The sequence below is a fragment of the Lissotriton helveticus genome, chromosome 9 (assembly GCF_964261635.1).
Source record: "Lissotriton helveticus chromosome 9, aLisHel1.1, whole genome shotgun sequence".
Taxonomy (NCBI): domain Eukaryota; kingdom Metazoa; phylum Chordata; class Amphibia; order Caudata; family Salamandridae; genus Lissotriton; species Lissotriton helveticus.
Window position 1 is genome coordinate 97,213,635 of NC_136070.1, and position 17,346 is coordinate 97,230,980.

At 46.7% G+C, this 17,346-nt stretch overlaps 1 protein-coding gene across 6 annotated transcripts in view; it reads right to left on the reverse strand.

Annotated features, from left to right (window-relative positions):
- The window catches only part of MTA1 (metastasis associated 1), a 761,697-nt gene that overhangs the window by 285,188 nt on the left and 459,163 nt on the right, over window positions 1–17,346 (reverse strand). For all 6 annotated transcript variants that reach the window (XM_078659566.1, XM_078659564.1, XM_078659562.1 and 3 more), the window contains exon 13: window positions 3,766–3,917. In XM_078659566.1, the coding sequence (XP_078515692.1) occupies window positions 3,766–3,917 (152 nt within the window). The remainder of the gene's footprint in view (window positions 1–3,765; window positions 3,918–17,346) is intronic.

Genomic DNA, 17,346 nt, shown 5'->3' on the forward strand with positions numbered 1-17,346 from the left:
CGGAGTCCCTCGGTGTCGACGAGTATTCCGTGGAGGAATCATCGGCTCCAACGGGACGCGTCCCCGTTGTTGCTTTTGGCACCGACGTCGTTGCTGCAGATCCGGCATCTTTGTGCCGATGCGCAGTGCTTCCGGTCTTTGGGTCGTGGCTTTTAGTCGACTTTGACTCGACCGTGCGTTTACTTGTAGGCGCCGCAGTGGATTCCGAAGGCGTGTCAACAGTCTTGGAAGTCCGCGCCGGAGCAACAGTGCTCGACACTTGATGGACGGCCTTCTTAGAGGAAGGTTCCTTGGGCACCTTTTGCGGCGCAGTCATCTCGACAGCCTTCCTCGACTTCTGTGGACCGGAGGTTGACGGAGTCGATGAAGGAGCAGGCTTCGATAATTTTGGTTGGACGTCGGCCATTTTAGGTGTTGTCGAATCCGAAGGTTTCGTTTTCGGTGGGACGCCGGCCATCTTTGGTGCCGTCGAATCCGAAGGTTTTGGTTTTGATACGGGCAATGGCGGCTCCGCTTGAGTGTCCGTGGCCGGGCCAGAAGGCGGGGCCGGGGATAGCGGTGCAGGGCCGTGGGTAAGGCCGAGTGGCGATCCCGTGACCTGAGCCTGAGTCATGCAGCTTTCGGGGCATAGCTCATCCTCTGAGCTATCTTCCGCGGCCCCATAAACTTCTTCGTCGTCCCCTACCTCCTCGACGTATTCAAGGTCTTGGGCCTGTCCTCCGAGGTGTTCTTCGGGATCGGCCTGGACCTCCGTCGACAGCGGTGAAATCTGAAGATGATGGCTACCTCCTTCTTCTGCGGGGTCGTCGAATATGTCGTCGGGTGCCGGAGTCGCTCGCTGGGCCTCGAGGCGCGCCGCGCGCCGATGCTTGAGCGTCTTCTTTGACCTGAACTTAGAGCAGGCCATGCAGTTTTCCTCGTTGTGGTCCGGCGAGAGGCATTTATTACAGACCGGATGCACGTCGATATGTGGATATTTAGATCCACAGACGGGGCAGAACTTGAACGGGCTCCGCTCCATGTTCAGTATGTTGGGGTCTTGCTGCGACGAGAGGGCCTCGATGTCCGAAGAGTTCCTCGACTCCGCAGAATTCCGACTCAGAGAGCCGGACGATGCTCGAGACCGAGCGCAAACAATACCGACGCAGGTAACGAAGGCCTTTTGGCCTTAAGAACAAATATACTCGGTTCCGACACGGAGACGTCGAAACCACATCCGAACCCAATGGCGGAAAAAAACAATCTGGGGATGGAGTCGATGCCCATGCGCACTGTAGTCCAGGGGAGGAGCCACCTATCTCGTGATACTTCGAAGACTCTTCCAGGACAACAAGGTGCAATCATCCGGACCCAACACTAGGCGGCGATCTATGCAATAGATATGAATTTAGCAGCCCACATGCCTCGAACCGTTATACACTATGTGGTCCACAGAGTTAAGCATTTTCCTGCCACAAGTTCCACAATGTCTCAAGAGACTATTTTGGATGTATAAGACATCGATAATATTGAAGATTCTAAATGCACAGCAGTGTGGAGAATTGTCACAGAATATCAACAGTGTAAGCTGAAAAAAATCACTTATTGATGTAATCCAGGAGACAGAAGTGGTTGTAGATAGGAGGTTTAATGAAGGAGAACAGCTTGTACATCCACAATCTTCAGGAGACAGACCAACACTTATCTGTTAGAGGCGGAGCAGAGCTCTGGTGGCTCAACCCATGAAATGCAGTAGACATCGAACAAGGTATTCCTCAGGGAGAGTAGTTTTCTACAAGCCAACTTCTGGTTGGAAGGACTTTAGCCCTTTATAAAACGATGTGGTTAGACTAATGCTATGAACATATTTATGCTTTTCAAGCTATGTTTTATCACTGCAACTGCTCACTAAGACTACTGTGGGACTTCCAGCTAGCGTACAGGGATGATTCAAGCGTGTGACTCAATAAAAGAGACAATTCTGTAGAAGTAAGTAATAACATATAAATGAGACAACTATTAAGGGTATGCCTTATCTCCCATCAAGTGTAATGAAGTCTATCCATTCTTCCTCCTCATCGCACCTCTCTTCACGCCCAGATAATCTGCTGGTACCTCTTTTCTTCTAATTCTTCATCACTGCTGTTCTGCTGATCCAAATCCATGCCTGGGTCATAAGGTGTGGGTGATATTTGGTGTATTAACTGAGACAGTTTATAAGGCGGTGGAAGCCATTCTGGGAACAGAGGCGGCTTAGGTGGCACATCAATCAGAAGTTGGAATGGTGGCTGCTGAGAATGTTACTCAGTGACGGCCACCTAATGTGGACCCACAAAGTAAGGTTGTGGAATCAACTTCTGGAAAGTGTCCATCTGTTGCAGGGTAATAAGAAAGGCTACACGCAAATGCATCATAGATGCAACTCAGGAGTGAGGTGGAATTGCTCATAGTTTTCCATGACGTTTGCCACATGCCTGCCAGTCTTCATAAGCCTTCTTCAGTCTCTGGGGACTAACTATACCCCTCTACCCTGTGTTCATAGTACAGAATATATTGCACATCCAATAGGACTGTAGGCTTCACACACGTTCATTGTGACTAATGTATGCTTCCATTTCAGATTCCAGAATATGTATTGGAAGTTGACGAGATAAGTTCTAAGGCAAGTTATTTAAAAGACAGTGGAATTTCCAGCAAAGGTTGTATAATGAAATCCTGTGCCATAGTCATGGTCTATTTCATCAGAAAGGCTGTAGTCGACGAGGTAGTTCACTAAGTCATCATCAGAACCCATCATCAACTAAGTTATCACCGTCGATGGGACACTCGATGACTGGGCCATCGCTGTCAACAGGGCAGTTGTTGTGGAAGTAGTTCACGGAATCACAATCATCCACAGGGTTGTTTTCTTTGTCCGATCACACAGGAATTCTGATAGAGACTTGGAGAAGCTGGATTTTACACCAGCTTGGAGGGAGAGTGTTCTTAAACCTTTGTCTACACCTTGTCAGAGGGCTCGGTTATCATGAAAGAGCTTGTTGGAGCACTGCACACAGAACAAGGGAAAATCTTTCCTTTTCTGGAGATAAAATACCAGTCTCCATCTCACTTCTTGAGGGTCTTTGATAGAAAAGCCTGAAAAAATTCACAGCAATAAGCCTCATTCCATAAGCAGGTACTAGCAACATAGGCATTTGACATGAGGATAATCAGCAGAAATCTTTTGTCGCGCTCACGAGGAACAAATCTTTGAGAGCTCTCTTTTCCTAGTCTACATCTCTGACAGTTGAGCTTCTCCTCTGGGCTAGAAAATAGTCATATCACTCCGAGACAGTTTTCGGTACAGAGAAGCTGAAACAGGACTTGGTGGGAGTGCAGGGAGTTGAAGAAAAAGTTAAACTCATTATATATGTAGCCAGAATGTCAAGAGAGTAAAGTTCTTTTACAGGGACTCCCTCACACATGATGTGTCATATAAATCGAAGGTGTGGTGGCCAATGCGACTGGAGGAGAGCTACAAAAGAGCTCATCATTGGTTAACATTTGCATTGTTTTAAATAAGGCTGACATGCTACTGTGGGGCCAATGGGCATTTTAACACAGTTTGCGGTCTTTTTAATTTAGTAGACAGAAGAGAAGAGTTAGAAACTATGCTGAAGAATGTCCACTACAAGTGACTGACATTTTTCATGTTCTTAGAGGTCTTTCAAAATGTACCATATGCAAGACCTAGGCGTAAGCCTGAGAACATTCCACTTACTATATGCCAAGTACCAAGATACTCACCATGTTATTGCGATTTGGGCCTGGTCTTTCTCCATCTAGTCGTGTTGGCATTTTCAGGCCACCATACTTCTTCCAGTATGCCCAGCAAGATGCACACAGGCGACACTGCATATTAGGAGGACCCCAAGAATACCACTGGTAAGACTGTGCAGCTATGGATAGCAAGGTTACAAAAGAAAGTCTTAAAATAATAATGATTAAAAGCAAATGGTCTCAATACAAGTAATGCTGGTTTAATGTTGTTAGAAGTTACTTTGCAAAGAGAAGTTTATTTTTTTAGCACAAAAAGGATGCAAGCACCAGAAATTGGTGTCAAATAATAAACCAACTACAATAAACTGTACATCAAACTGCATAAAGTCACACTGACACAAGAAAATTCAATAGATTCGCAGGCAGGACAGACTGCAGCAACACTCCAGATGAAGTGCGCTCCTAACCCCCTCATGTTGCACTTGAGAACATTCTTATTACTGGACCAGATACTGTATCTCCAGTCAAATCAGGGAAACGTGTAGTCTAGTCTCACACAAATGTAGCTTCTGGTTTCTGGGCGACCACTATGTAATATGATAAATAGTAAAATGACTGGCAATAATTTACAAAATTAAATCGTAAAAGATGAGGTCTTTGTATTACACACATATACAGATGAGCAAAGGCAGTGCTGGTTTCACCAAAATGGTTTGGTGCTTGCATGGATGTTTTTCTGGTAGGTGGTCTTTCATAAACGAGTTAGATATTTTCCTCTGACTACAAGCACTCAAATGTTTGTGTTCCTGGTTCATAACAATGAGCATGATCTTAAATCTGTACTTAAAACCGCTGTACCTCTAATCAGAGAAAAAACAAAATGAAGATCACTAGTCAGACATCAGGCTACGGTCTTCTGAATTTTCAAATTAAAAATACATATTTGGTTAAATTGGGGAAATCAGACAAAATGAAAATGAGCACTCTGAGGGCACAACATCAGCAAAAAATTATTTAAGATAAAAAGAGCATGAGTAATGAAGAGAAGGGGGAAAAGGTCACAGGTTTTGGCAGAAGGACCAGGGTATAGGTAAGGACAGGGCAAGAAAAAATCCTTTGTTAAGGGAGAAATTGAGTGAATCACTTGAGGATCGTGAGATAAAGAGAAACACATGACAAACCAGATAAAGAGAGGTCAGATGAGGAGTAGGAAGGAAGGAACAATATTGAGGTTTCTTCCTCTCATAGAAGGAAATTAATAAGTCTTCGTCATGCTGGAAAAACTGTCCCAGTGTAGATTTTCAACATGAAACGGATCCTCCAGCATTGTATCGAATATCCTGAGAAATACATTCATATTTGGAAATTTGTGGAAACTGCTTCTTCAGAATTGTTCTACAGAACAGGCGTCAAGGAGAAAGTGTATCTCCAGATTCACATACAAATGTTAAAACTGTGAAATACCATGTTATTTGGAAATGCGAGACAACTGCAATATATTTGGCTGAATACAGAGCAAACATGGTGTACCCTGCGACAATGAGAAGTGTGCCCATCAGTATAGTGAGAATACCCAAAAAGTGCTACACTGACGGCATACATTGGATTACAGATGAGTGAAAGCAATACAGATAGTTTGTTAAGTGGTGTCGTAATTTGGAAATTGTTACTGCAACAAGTACATTGGAATACTTACAGTAAAATCTACTATATGCACATACAGGCTGCTAACAGTAACTTTTAGGCATCTGCTTTGAATACATATTTACATCTGAACGGTAGGGCCAGTGGTGAGAAGACTTACTGGTAGTGTGAAGAAGGGGGAGATGAAACACTAATTGGGACAGGAAGGCTAGGACTAAACCATAAATGACTTTCTAGACTGATTAGTGGTCTAAAATACGCATTTTGTTTGAGCAATAGCCACTCAGTGTGGTGTGTTTTCACAAATGGGAGATTGTTTGGAAGGTTACGAGTGTAATATTTTGTTCAGAAAGAGTAAACAGATAATTGGGTAGTGACATCACCAAGCTGTCATGCTAATCCTGCTTGCTTATCAGTAAAGCATTGATTAGGGGTATGGCTGTGTCAAACGGGACAGGATGGTAGCTTTTACTTATACTGATTAGGTGGAATTAAACAGCTGTGGTGGTGCTGAAACTGTCTGGGTCCAAACTGGGGTGGCATAGTGCCAAAAGAACGATGGATTTAACCCAGATCTGTTGACTGGGGGAGAAGAAAACAAGTTACTTACCTGTAACTTTGGTTCCCCAGTATTGGTAACTTTCATAGATTCCCATGCTTTGTATCATTCCCCGTCGTCGGAATGGGAGCCTCGGTAGTATCACAACCATAGAAACAAAAGAGAAAAATAGGCCTAGGCCTCATCTCATTTGGTATCCTATCACCCTCTTTTTGTAAAAGAGACCAAACTTTTGTCAGGACCAATCAGAGCAGCCTCACCCCATAGAACCTTCCTGAGAGAGCTCAGAGCCTCAGATTTTCGTAGCCGTTGTGCAAACCGCCACTATCTCTTGTCAAAAGACTGAGCTTTCCCAGGGGAGGAGGGTGGGCGCATGGGAATCTATGAAAGTTACCAATACCGGGGAACCAAAGTTACAGGTAAGTAACTTGTTTTCTTGCCCCAGTATTGGAACTTTCATAGATTCCCATGCTTTGTATCAGAGTAGCTAGCAGTAAATCACAAAGACACATTTTGTAGATACATGGCATCACATAACCATATTAGCAATACTTATAGCATAGCAAAACAATAAACAAAATGTGCTCACCAGGATGGAGGGATTGTAGGGAAAGCTCACCTCTCAATGAAAAAGATTTCGCAGAACTGCTTGACCAACAGCTGCGTCGTCTCGTCCTGCAGACTCCAGGCAGTAGTGTTTCGTGAAGGTATGAGTACTGCTCCACGTTGCTGCCCTGAAAATGTCCTTAATGGCGACTCCAGAGAAGAGAGCCACAGACGATGCCACAGACCTTGTGGAATGTGCACAGACTTTTCTGTCCAGTGGCTTGCCCGCCTCCTGATGGCAGAATTGAGTCGCACTGGAGATCCAGCGGGAAATGCCACTCTTTGCCAAAGGAAACCCCTTCCGTGGTGCGCTGTAGGACACAAACAACTGGGATGATTTCCGAAAGGGTCGTGTGCGCTCTAAGTAGAATTTCAAGCATCTCTGAACGTCCAAAGAATGTAATGTGCGTTCCGCAGTCGTAGAAGGGCGCAGAAAGAAAGACTTTAAAATCAAAGGTTCATTCAAGTGGAACTCAGACGGCACCTTCGGAATAAACTTCGGATTGGTGCGAAGAATAAGAACATCCTTTTTGAATTGAAGGAATGGATGCACCATGGAGAGGGCTTGAAGCTCACTAACTCTTCTCGCTGATGTCAGAGCTAAGAGGAGGGCAAGTTTCCAAGACAGGAACTTCAAGTCCGCATCGTGCACAGGCTCAAACGGAGCTTTCATGAGTTGAGACAGGACAAGATTGAGCTGCCAAACTGGTGGAGGAGGTCGAACTGGAGGATACATCCGGAACAAGCATTTTAAGAATTGTTTAACAATCCTAGAGGACCATAAAGAAGGGCCTGAAGAACTACGCCGAAACCTTGAAATGGCTGCAAGATGTACCTTCACAGACGAATGCGCCAAACCAGACTTAGCCAATGATAGTATATATGGCAATAGTTGATGAGGCAGAGACTTGTAAGGATGGAGACCTTGTCTTTGACACCATAGGCAGAACCTCTTCCATTTTGCCTTGTAAGTTTTATTAGTGCTTGAGCCTGTGACAAAACTTCTCTACATTCCTGGGAGAGATTCAGATGACGGAACTCTCTGTGTTCAGGAGCCACGCTGTCAAGTGTAGCGATTTCGGATCCGGATGGTAAACCTGTCCCCGATTCCTTGACAACAGGGACGGAATTGGTTGTAAGCGAATTGAAGGAGCCTGGGAGAGCCGCAGGAGTTCTGTGTACCAAAATTGCCGAGGCCACGCTGGTGCAATAAGAATCATCTTGCATGGTTCCGCCTTCATTTTCCTGAGTACTCGAGGAATGAGGGGAATTGGAGGAAAAGCGTAAAAGAATGCGCTGTACCAGGCCATCGAAAGGGCGTTCCCCAGGGATCCCTGATGGTGAAGTTCGCTTGCGTAAAACCGGCATTTTGCATTTTCCGAGAGAGGCAAAAAGGTCGATGGTTGGTGTCCCCCAAACCAAGAAGACACTCTCCAGAATGGACTGATTCAATTCCCATTCGTGAGTCACCTCTGTCTGGCGACTCAGGGCATCCGCTTTGACATTGAGCGAGCCTGCCAGGTGTTCGGCTCTCAGACTGATGCTGTGAAGAATCGCATAATCCCAGATCCTCTGAGCTTCTGTGGACAGAGTTTGCGACCTCGTTCCCCCTTGCTTGTTGACGTAGTGCATGACCGTCGTATTGTCCGTCCGTACCAGCACTGTATGGTTGCGAACTCTGGGAAGGAAAGCCTGCAAGGCCAACTGAATGGCGGTCAGCTCCAAAAAATTGATATGGCACTGGTGCTGCTCTGGACTCCAGTGCCCGCTGACTTGAAGCTCTCGGAGCACTGCTCCCCAGCCTTCCAAAGAGGCATCCGTGGTCATGATCAGGGGGGATGGTGAAATTCTGAACGTCAGACCTTGTGCGATATTGTCTTGTACTAGCCACCATTCGCATGCCCTTCTCATTGCTGATGTCACCAACACCTTGTCGTTGAATGATCCCTCTGCTTGGCACCATTGTTTGTCTAGTTCTTCCTGCAGAGGACGCATTCGCAGCCTGCAATGCGGTATTAATGGTATGCAGGATGACATCGACCCGAGAAGAGACTTGTATTGACGGACTGAAAGGCATTTCTTGTGGAACAGTTGGCGAGCTGATACGATCAACTTTTGTTGACGCTCCTCCGAAGGACGAGCCGTGCATAGCTTTGTGTCCAAAATGGCCCCCAGGAATCTTGTGGATCTGGAGGGTTGCAGAACTGACTTGTGTTTGTTTAGCTGAAGGCCCAGGTGACTGAACAACTGGATGCAAGTTGAAACGGCTTGGGAAGTTTCCTTGAAAGATGGAGCCTTGACGAGCCAGTCGTCCAAGTAAGGGAAAACTTCCAGGGATTGTTTTCGTAGAAAAGCCGCTACTGGTGCTAACACTTCGGTCTGCACCACGGGTATTCACCAAAGGCCAAACGGAAGCACCTTGAATTGGAAATGGCTCTTGCCCATTGTGAAGCACAGATATTGTCTGTGAGCTGGGTGTATCTGTATGTGGAAATAAGCATCTTCTAAATCCAGAGACGCCAAATAGTCGCCTGGGTTCAAAAGAGGAAGAATTTCTTGGAGAGGGACCATCCTGAAAGAGAGTTTGATGAGATAAGTGTTGAGCTCTCGTAGGTCTAGTATGGGGCGCCAAGTCTCTGCCGTCTTCCGCACCAGGAAGAACCTGGAATAAAAACCTCTGCCCCTCTGAGAGAGAGGTACCGGTTCTATTGCCCCCTTGAGGAACAATTGATGGGCTTCGAGATGGAGCAGTCCCAGATGTTTTGTGCGGATGGCGCCCGGAGCTCTTGTTGGAGGAAGATCTTGGAATTCCAACGTATGGCCACTCTCTACAATATTCAGGACGCACTGGTCCGATGTTATACACTTCCAGCTGTTCAGACAAAATGATATCCTGCCCCCCACTGATGTGACTGGGAGGGTAGGAACAGTGGGTAGAGCCAGGAGGCCGCTATTGCCGCTTGGCGTTGTCATGTCCCTGACGGTTCTGACGGCCTCGCGGAGGTTGGCGAGAGTAAGACGCCGATTGTCCCTGCTGTTGATTTGAGTATTGGGTCTTATAAGACTGCGAAGATTACGAGGAATATCTCTGTTGGGTGTTGCCTCTATACGAAGAGAAACCTCTGCCACGAGCGCCTTTAAATGGGACCTTACGGTAGTTGAGTGTTCCCAAGGACTTTCGCCGTGTCTGTATCCTTTTTTATATTTTGCAGGGCATCATCAACATGCTTACCGAAAAGCATCTCTCCATCAAATGGGAGATCCAGGATCTTATTTTGGACCTACTGACGAAACCAGATGGCTCTCAACCAGCCCTGGCGATGTAGCACCGCTGACCCTGCTAAGGTCCGAAAAGCCGTGGAAGCTATATCCATAGCACAGTCGATAACTTCAGAGGAGGATTTCTCTCCCTCCATCAGCACTCTCTTGGCCTCATCCCTTGTGGAGTCTGGTAGTTGTTCCACAAACGGTTCCATGTCACACCACATCTGGCGATCGTATCTGCCTAGAATGGCGAGAGCACTTGCTGCTCTAACAAGCAAGCTGGCCATGGAAGAAAACCTCTTCCCCACGTTATCCAGGCGCCTACCGTCCTTGTCCGGAGGCGTAGTCAAAGGTGTTGACGGGTTTTTGGACTTGCTTTGGGCGGCCTGTGAGATCACCGAATCAGGCTTCGGCTGTCCAAGAAGACAAGCTGGACTGCCTTCTGAGGCCTTATACTTCTTTTCCAGTCTGGGGAGAACCGGAATAACAGTGGCTGGATTTTGCATGATCTTCATACCTTCCTCCCACACATGTTCAATTATGGGAATGGACTTGACAGATCTTCTGTATTGTTCCTTGAAGTCATAGAGGAAACATTCAGACTCTTCTCTCGTAATCGGCAGTCCAAAACTCTTTGACGCTCTCTCCATCAGGTTATGGAACCCCCCTATACCAACTGGAGGGGAGACAGAAGTATCACGACCAGAGGCGTCTGGATCTTGTAGCCCACTGTCACCCTGATCCAAGTCTGGGTACTGCAATGGATCAGTCAAGGGATCCACCTGTACAGCCTCATCGTCCAAAGAGGTATCCTGCTGGACAGTATTGGCTGGTTCGGGATCCGGTGTCCGGGAACGGACCATAGGTACTACCGGTGGTGGCGTGAGGGGCACCATAGGCAAAGGAGGCAGACCGATAACTGTCTGTGCTTGTGACAACACCTGAGGTGGAGGTTGGGCAGACTGCATTGAAGGTTCCGAAGGAAACCTGTTTCGATAGTCCTGCAGCATCATCTGTAGATCAGAGATGAGAGAGGCGGGCATGGCCACCATGTCCTGCCCTAAACCAGGCGGACGTCGCTCTTGTGGAACATAGTGATGCAACTGTTGGCCACCTGTATGCTCGTAATATTCCTCCGTGTCTGTCTCCTGCAATTTTACATTCAAGTCTGAGGGACTGTAGGCATCCCCATAATGGCCACTCTCATCCTCATCCTCCTCCGACTCATCATCCAGAAGCATTGTCGGTGGATGCGACGAAACTCGTCGCGGAGACGTCATTTCCGGTGTAATTTTCATCTTCTGCAGTGGAAAATGCATTTTTTGACCCGTCAACGGTCTCGTCGACGGAGCCGTCGTCGACGGTGCAGCAGTCGTCGACGGTATTGTCGATGGAATCGTCGACGGTACAGCGGCCTTCGCCGACGAAATCTTGGTCGTCGACGGAATGATCGTCCACGGTTTCGTAGACGTACTCGTCGTCATCAGCGTCGACGTCGAAGTTGTCGTTGACTGTCAGACATGTCTTGATTTCAGTAGAAAAATTGAAGAAATAACCAGAAAGATTGAGAAAAACTGAGCAGAGCTCAGTGGAGACTCCCTAGCACAACGTGCGGTAGAAAAATCTGAGGCTCTGAGCTCTCTCAGGAAGGTTCTATGGGGTGAGGCTGCTCTGATTGGTCTTGACAAAAGTTTGGTCTCTTTTACAAAAAGAGGGTGATAGGATACAAAATGAGATGAGGCCTAGGCCTATTTTTCTCTTTTGTTTCTATGGTTGTGATACTACCGAGGCTCCCATTCCGACGACGGGGAATGATACAAAGCATGGGAATCTATGAAAGTTCCAATACTGGGGCAATGTTTGCATTGTCAGCATTCCGTCCATCATTTGTTTGCTGTAACACTTTTCGCCCTAAGTGGGATGGGTATGCATAGACGTGGGTCCCTTGCTCACTGTGGACCACTGGATTCAAGCTAGCCTGGCTGAAGAAGGGTGACATACCCCGAAACCGGTCCCAGGATGCTGGTTTCCAGACCAGGGACGACCTGGCCTGGCAGTTCGGTCTGGACTGTTCCCATGGGGCACAGGGTGAAGACTGATTTTCATAGGCTGGATCCAAACTGGGGTGGTGTAGTGGGCAAAAGAACGATGGATTTAACCCAGATTTTTTGACTGGGGGTCAATGTTTGCATTGTCAGCATTCCGTCCATCATTTGTTTGCTGTGGTGCTGAAAGGTGCCATTATGCTTGGTAGACTTGTGGTGAGACAGTCAAAGGTAAAGGTGTTCGGTTATGGGATTCGGCTTGTGATAGCCGGGTTGTAGAGAACCTCAATTTTCGAAGAAAGCGAAGCATTGAAGAGTGGAGACCATCTTGTGTCTGAAAGACGGACGAACATTTGAAAGAGTGGAGGGTGACATGAAGGTGATGGTTTGTGTGTTTGACATATGTAGGCGGTAGGAGAAGTAATCTATGTAGTGATCTAAGTAGGTAGTGTAGAACGCTAAACAGTTTAAGACTATGGCTGGTTCTTAATGCACACACACTCAAAGGGAGTAGGTGAGAAGAGTGATGATTACCAGGAGGCTGAGGCAGAATGATCCAATAGTAAATACCAAAAAAGCCCTTTTCCACTTACTCCCAAGCTGGCAAGAAATGGGAGCGTAATTGAGTTTTCAACTTAGTCAAAAGCTCAGATAGATGAGCAAGTTTAAAGTGTTGAGGTGAGCATAACTGAGAAACGTAGGGGAGGTTTCATGGGGCGAAGAAAAACACATTGCAATCAGATTGTTTACAAAAACATAAGTAAACCCTATAGCAAGTTTTAGGGGGGGGAAAGTAGAAACTGGACACTCAGTAGTAGTTGATTTGGTGAAAATGGACAAAGGTTTTTCTTTTTTCATTAGGAGGCAAGAGGTCCTGCAGACAGGAAGCAGTAGTGTAGGAGTGCGATGAGGCAGGACAGACTGCTTACTCATAAGACGATTCTTTTGTTTTTTGTTAAATTAGGTTTTTTCATTTCAATTATACATAACCATGCAACTACACGGTCATCACATTCTCAATACAATTTACATGTTATGAATGTCAAATATTATTACATTGAGTGTGATTATTCATGGTGCTGCTGCATTATCTCAATGAAAGATGCAGGATATAGTCTGTGTCAACATAAGGTATGCTGTAAACGGACCCCATATTTCCTTTGGTCATGAAGTCTTCTGGAGCTCTTCAGCATAGACGTCCAGTTGATCTCTGCAGTTTGCCAGGTCAAGTATCCCTTGCTAAAACGTGGGTGCTGCCCCTTTGCCCCAGGGCATAGCCAAACTCCTTTTGGCCAGCAACAGAGCTACCGCCACCAGCCCACGATCAGACGGCTGTGGGGGCTTTACAAGGCGATGTATGCACAGAGTGCACCCCACTGGCTCAATCACCATATCAAACAGGGCCTGAGTCACCCGTGTCCAGACGCTAGGTATTAGCTCACATGCACAAGCCAAATGTATGAGGTCCCCTTTATTAGCGCAACACCAAATACAGTGGTTGTCTGTGCAGAGACCATACTTCTGCAACTGAAGAGGAGTATAGTTCAACTGCTGCAGATATTTAAAGTGAAGAATTCTTAAACTGCAATTAGCTGCAAATCTACTGGTGAGTCACAGTAAAAACCCTAGTGCCTCAAAGTAAGTGGAGCATCCAATAGTTATTCAAATGATCAAGTGTCTTTGTCCGGCCTACAGTCCGGTCTCTTTGGGAGGCATTATACAATCTGGTGATAAGATTTTTCTGAGAGCTGCAAGTAAGTTTCACCTGTTGTGCCTCCAATAAAGGGTGTTCATCTGGGAACTGTGTACAATGTTTTAATAGCTTCTCAGATCCATGTCACAAAAATCAGCAACGGGGTCTGATGTGTCTGTGAAGGACAAGTTACGTACCTTCGGTAACTCCTGATCTGTTAGAGACATGATCTATCCGCAGATTCCTTACCTTTGAACTTCCAGAAGTCGGGCTCGATCCAGAAGATTTTTGATAGCAGTACCCCTGCGAGCCGGTAGATACGTCGGTTGACTCTGCTCAACGTTGTAGGTGTGTTGGTCGTCGTAACATCCACGTCATCAATATAACCACCACTCCGGCGCGCCGACGTCAGTATTTTCCACGACTTTCAACGCCAGAAGCGCAAAGCCATGAAGTGACTGACCACGGTGTGTTAAAAAAGGCAACTAGGGCCCTGAATGGAAAAGTCCTCGACACTAAAAAAAATCCGCCGTGCGGGGAGGTTGGGTGAGTCGGTAAGGAATCTGCGGCTTGATCACTTCTGTACCAGATAAGGCATTACCGAAGGTAAGTAACTTGTCCATCTGATAGCGACATCTAGCCGCAGATCAGTTTCCTTTGAACAGATACACAAGCAATGCCATCCCCAGAGGAGAGACTGCGGAAAGGTTTAAACCAGAAAGTCCTGCAAGACAGAACGACTAAACAGGCCTTCTCTGCAAACCTGGGAATCCAGGCAGTAGTGTCTGGCAAACATGTGAAGAGTTGCCCAAGTAGCAACTAGGCAGATATCTGAAACAGGAACACCATGCTGGAGAGCCATGATGGCCGTGTTTGCCCTGGGGGAATGATCTCTGAGCCCTTCAGGAGGATTCTTCTTCGCTAAGGCATAAAAGATTTTGATAAGAGGATAACCCAGCGTGATATACTCCTCTTTTGGACAGCACGCCCTTTCTTTGCACTGACGTACCCTATAAGGAGTTGGTCATCTACATGAAACTCTTTTGTTCGATCAAGGTAGACCGATAACACTCTTTCTGGGTCCAGACGATGGAGACGCTCCTCTTCCTGGGAAGGGTGCGTTGCTCTTCTTCCTTGGAAGGGTGCAAAGGTGCATAAAACGTTGGTAGGAAATTCCACTGCCCCATATGAAAGGGTGTTAGCACCATAGGTAGAAAAGATGCCCTTGCGCAGAGCACCACTTTATCCGGAAAGACGCCCATAAGGAGGCTGTAATGACAGTGCCTGCAGTTCGCTCACCCTCCTGGCAGAGGTTATTGCCACTAAGGAGGCTGTTTTGATGGTGAGCAGCCATAGAGGGTAGTTGTGTAGCGGCTCCAACGGTGCACACATCAGAAAGGTGAGAACCAAATTAAGGTCCCACTGTGGCACAGTAAAGGGTTGAGAGGAAACAAGTGGGTTAACCCCTTCATGAATATCGTCACCAGAGGGGATTTGAAAACAGAAGGCTAATCAGGCAGCCAAAGAAAAGAGGAAAGGGCCAAAATAGCCCTTCAAGTTGCCCAGAGCAGAGCCCTGCTGGCCCCAGGAAAGTATTAACCAGAGGATATCAGATAAAGATGCAGAGGGTCAATAGACCCTTCTGTACAATAATTACAAAATCTGGACCATCGGCAGGCGTATACAGACTACGTGGAGGGACGCCTGGCTGCAAGCATAACCTCAGACTTCTGGAGGAATGTCAAAAGCAGTCAGCTGTTGCCGTTCAATCTCCACGTAAAGAGGGGGAAGTGGACAGGCTCGGGTGGAGAATCATCCCCTGCTGCTACGACAGGAGATCTTCCCGAAGGGGCAGCATGATCAGAGGATCAATGTGTAGTGTAGTTCCTATTATCCCAATAGGCTCTGCGCATTGGAATAATACCTCCAATAGTATAGACCTAGACCAGACGTTAACTAGGTCTTCTACTGTCGATATTAGACTTAATTTTGTGTTTGCCAGCTAGCTCAGAGTTCACTAGAAACTTTCCCGAATAGGCAAGGAGGAGTTGAACCTCCCTGGATAGACAAGAAGGGATTTAGTTTCTGACAACCATAGAACATGACAACTTTGCTCTCCCCTAATCAAGAGTATATCTCTAGAGTCGTGTGAAAACTAAAGACAACTTATTTTACTCAGTCAGTACGTGCATTCTTAGTTTCACCAGATTGTAGAGAAAAGGAAGAGACGGGCGTGTTCAATAAAAGATGTTATTTATTGATCAGTCTCTTTTCTCGTACAAGAGAAATGAATCGATATTATTGCAATACTTATGGTTAAGTAAAGTGCATACAATAAAAGCAGAATTATGAAATAATACTGTAAAAGCATTGATATGGTTTCTAAGCCATATGCTATTTAAAATGGATAGAATAAATACATACATATATACATTTAACTAATCGTACTCAACTGGTGCTTCTAACCACGCCTACCCCGGTGTACCTGACCTAAGCCTAATACGTGGGCTGGAGTAGAAAGTAGCAGTTTGAGTTAAGTTTGTTTTGCCAAGTGACTGACTCAAGAATTCTCTGCAAGGGGTTATTCAGTTCTGTACCTGAGATCCAGGATGGTTGAGGGATGGTATCTCTCGTCTGTGGTCTCGATATTCCAAGCTGCCTGCGTGGGCTGCTCGGAAGCGCCGGAGCTGGATTTCTCGGCAGGAGAAAGACAGCGTCTCGTTCTCAGCGTGTCAGGAAGGCGGGGCAGCGCCAGTGGGCTTCGCTCTCTGCTGGGCTTCGGCAAGTCTCGCTGCTCCGATCTCGTCACCACCGCGTGTGTTTGCTTAAGGCAATGTCGGTAATATTTATACCTGTAAGGTGCAGAGATTGACGTAAGGATGGACATAGATACGTCAATAAGGATGTCATACGAGCTGGTCGTTAGCACATTCTTTTACTGAAGTTCTTTGAGAAATCAAAACAATGGCCGCAGGGATTTTCCCAGGTTGTCATAGGTTTGATTTGTTTTGAGAACTCCGTATGCCTTATCAGGGGCTGGAGGAATATTGCTTGCCTAATTAGATGGCAAGCGTTATGACCTAATCAGATAACACGCTCCTGTGCCGTGGTCTGGCTTAATCAGATAACGGTTTCTGCATCATGGGATGGCTGCTAGTTAATTTGTTAACCAGAATAGGGTCAGGAATAGGGGGATCTATACAGAACCTATAGGAATACATCACAAATGCTCTTTGCCAGAAGCTCGGTACCAGACTCTTCGTGCCCAGTCTGTAGCCTAAAGAATGACTTCGGCCCGGTCGCTCTTGATCTTCTTGAGCACTCTGGGTAGGAGTGGTATGGGTGGAAAGGCGTACAGGAGGCCGGAGCTCTACTTGTGACGATAAGCGTCACCGAGCGAGAGCCGCCTTGGAAACTCCAGCGTGCCAAACTGCTGACTTTGCACGTTCTCTAAGGAGGCGAACAGATCTAACCAAGGCTCTCCCCACCGTTCAAAGAATCCTTGCGCCACCTATGGATGGAGGTGCCACTCATGATCATCAAGGCACCTTCGGCTGAGTTTATCCGCTCTGGCGTTCAGAGAACCCGCTAGATGCTGAACCACCAGGGAAATGCCCTGCTGTTCCAGCCAAGTCTAGAAACGCAATGCCTCTTGACACAGAATCCATGAGCCACCCTGCCTTGCTTGTTGCAGTACCACATGGCGGTTATATTGTCTGAACACCTGAACTAGCCTCCCCCTTGATGGATGGCAAAAAGGCTTTTACTGCCAGTGGATCGCCCGAAGCTCCAACAGG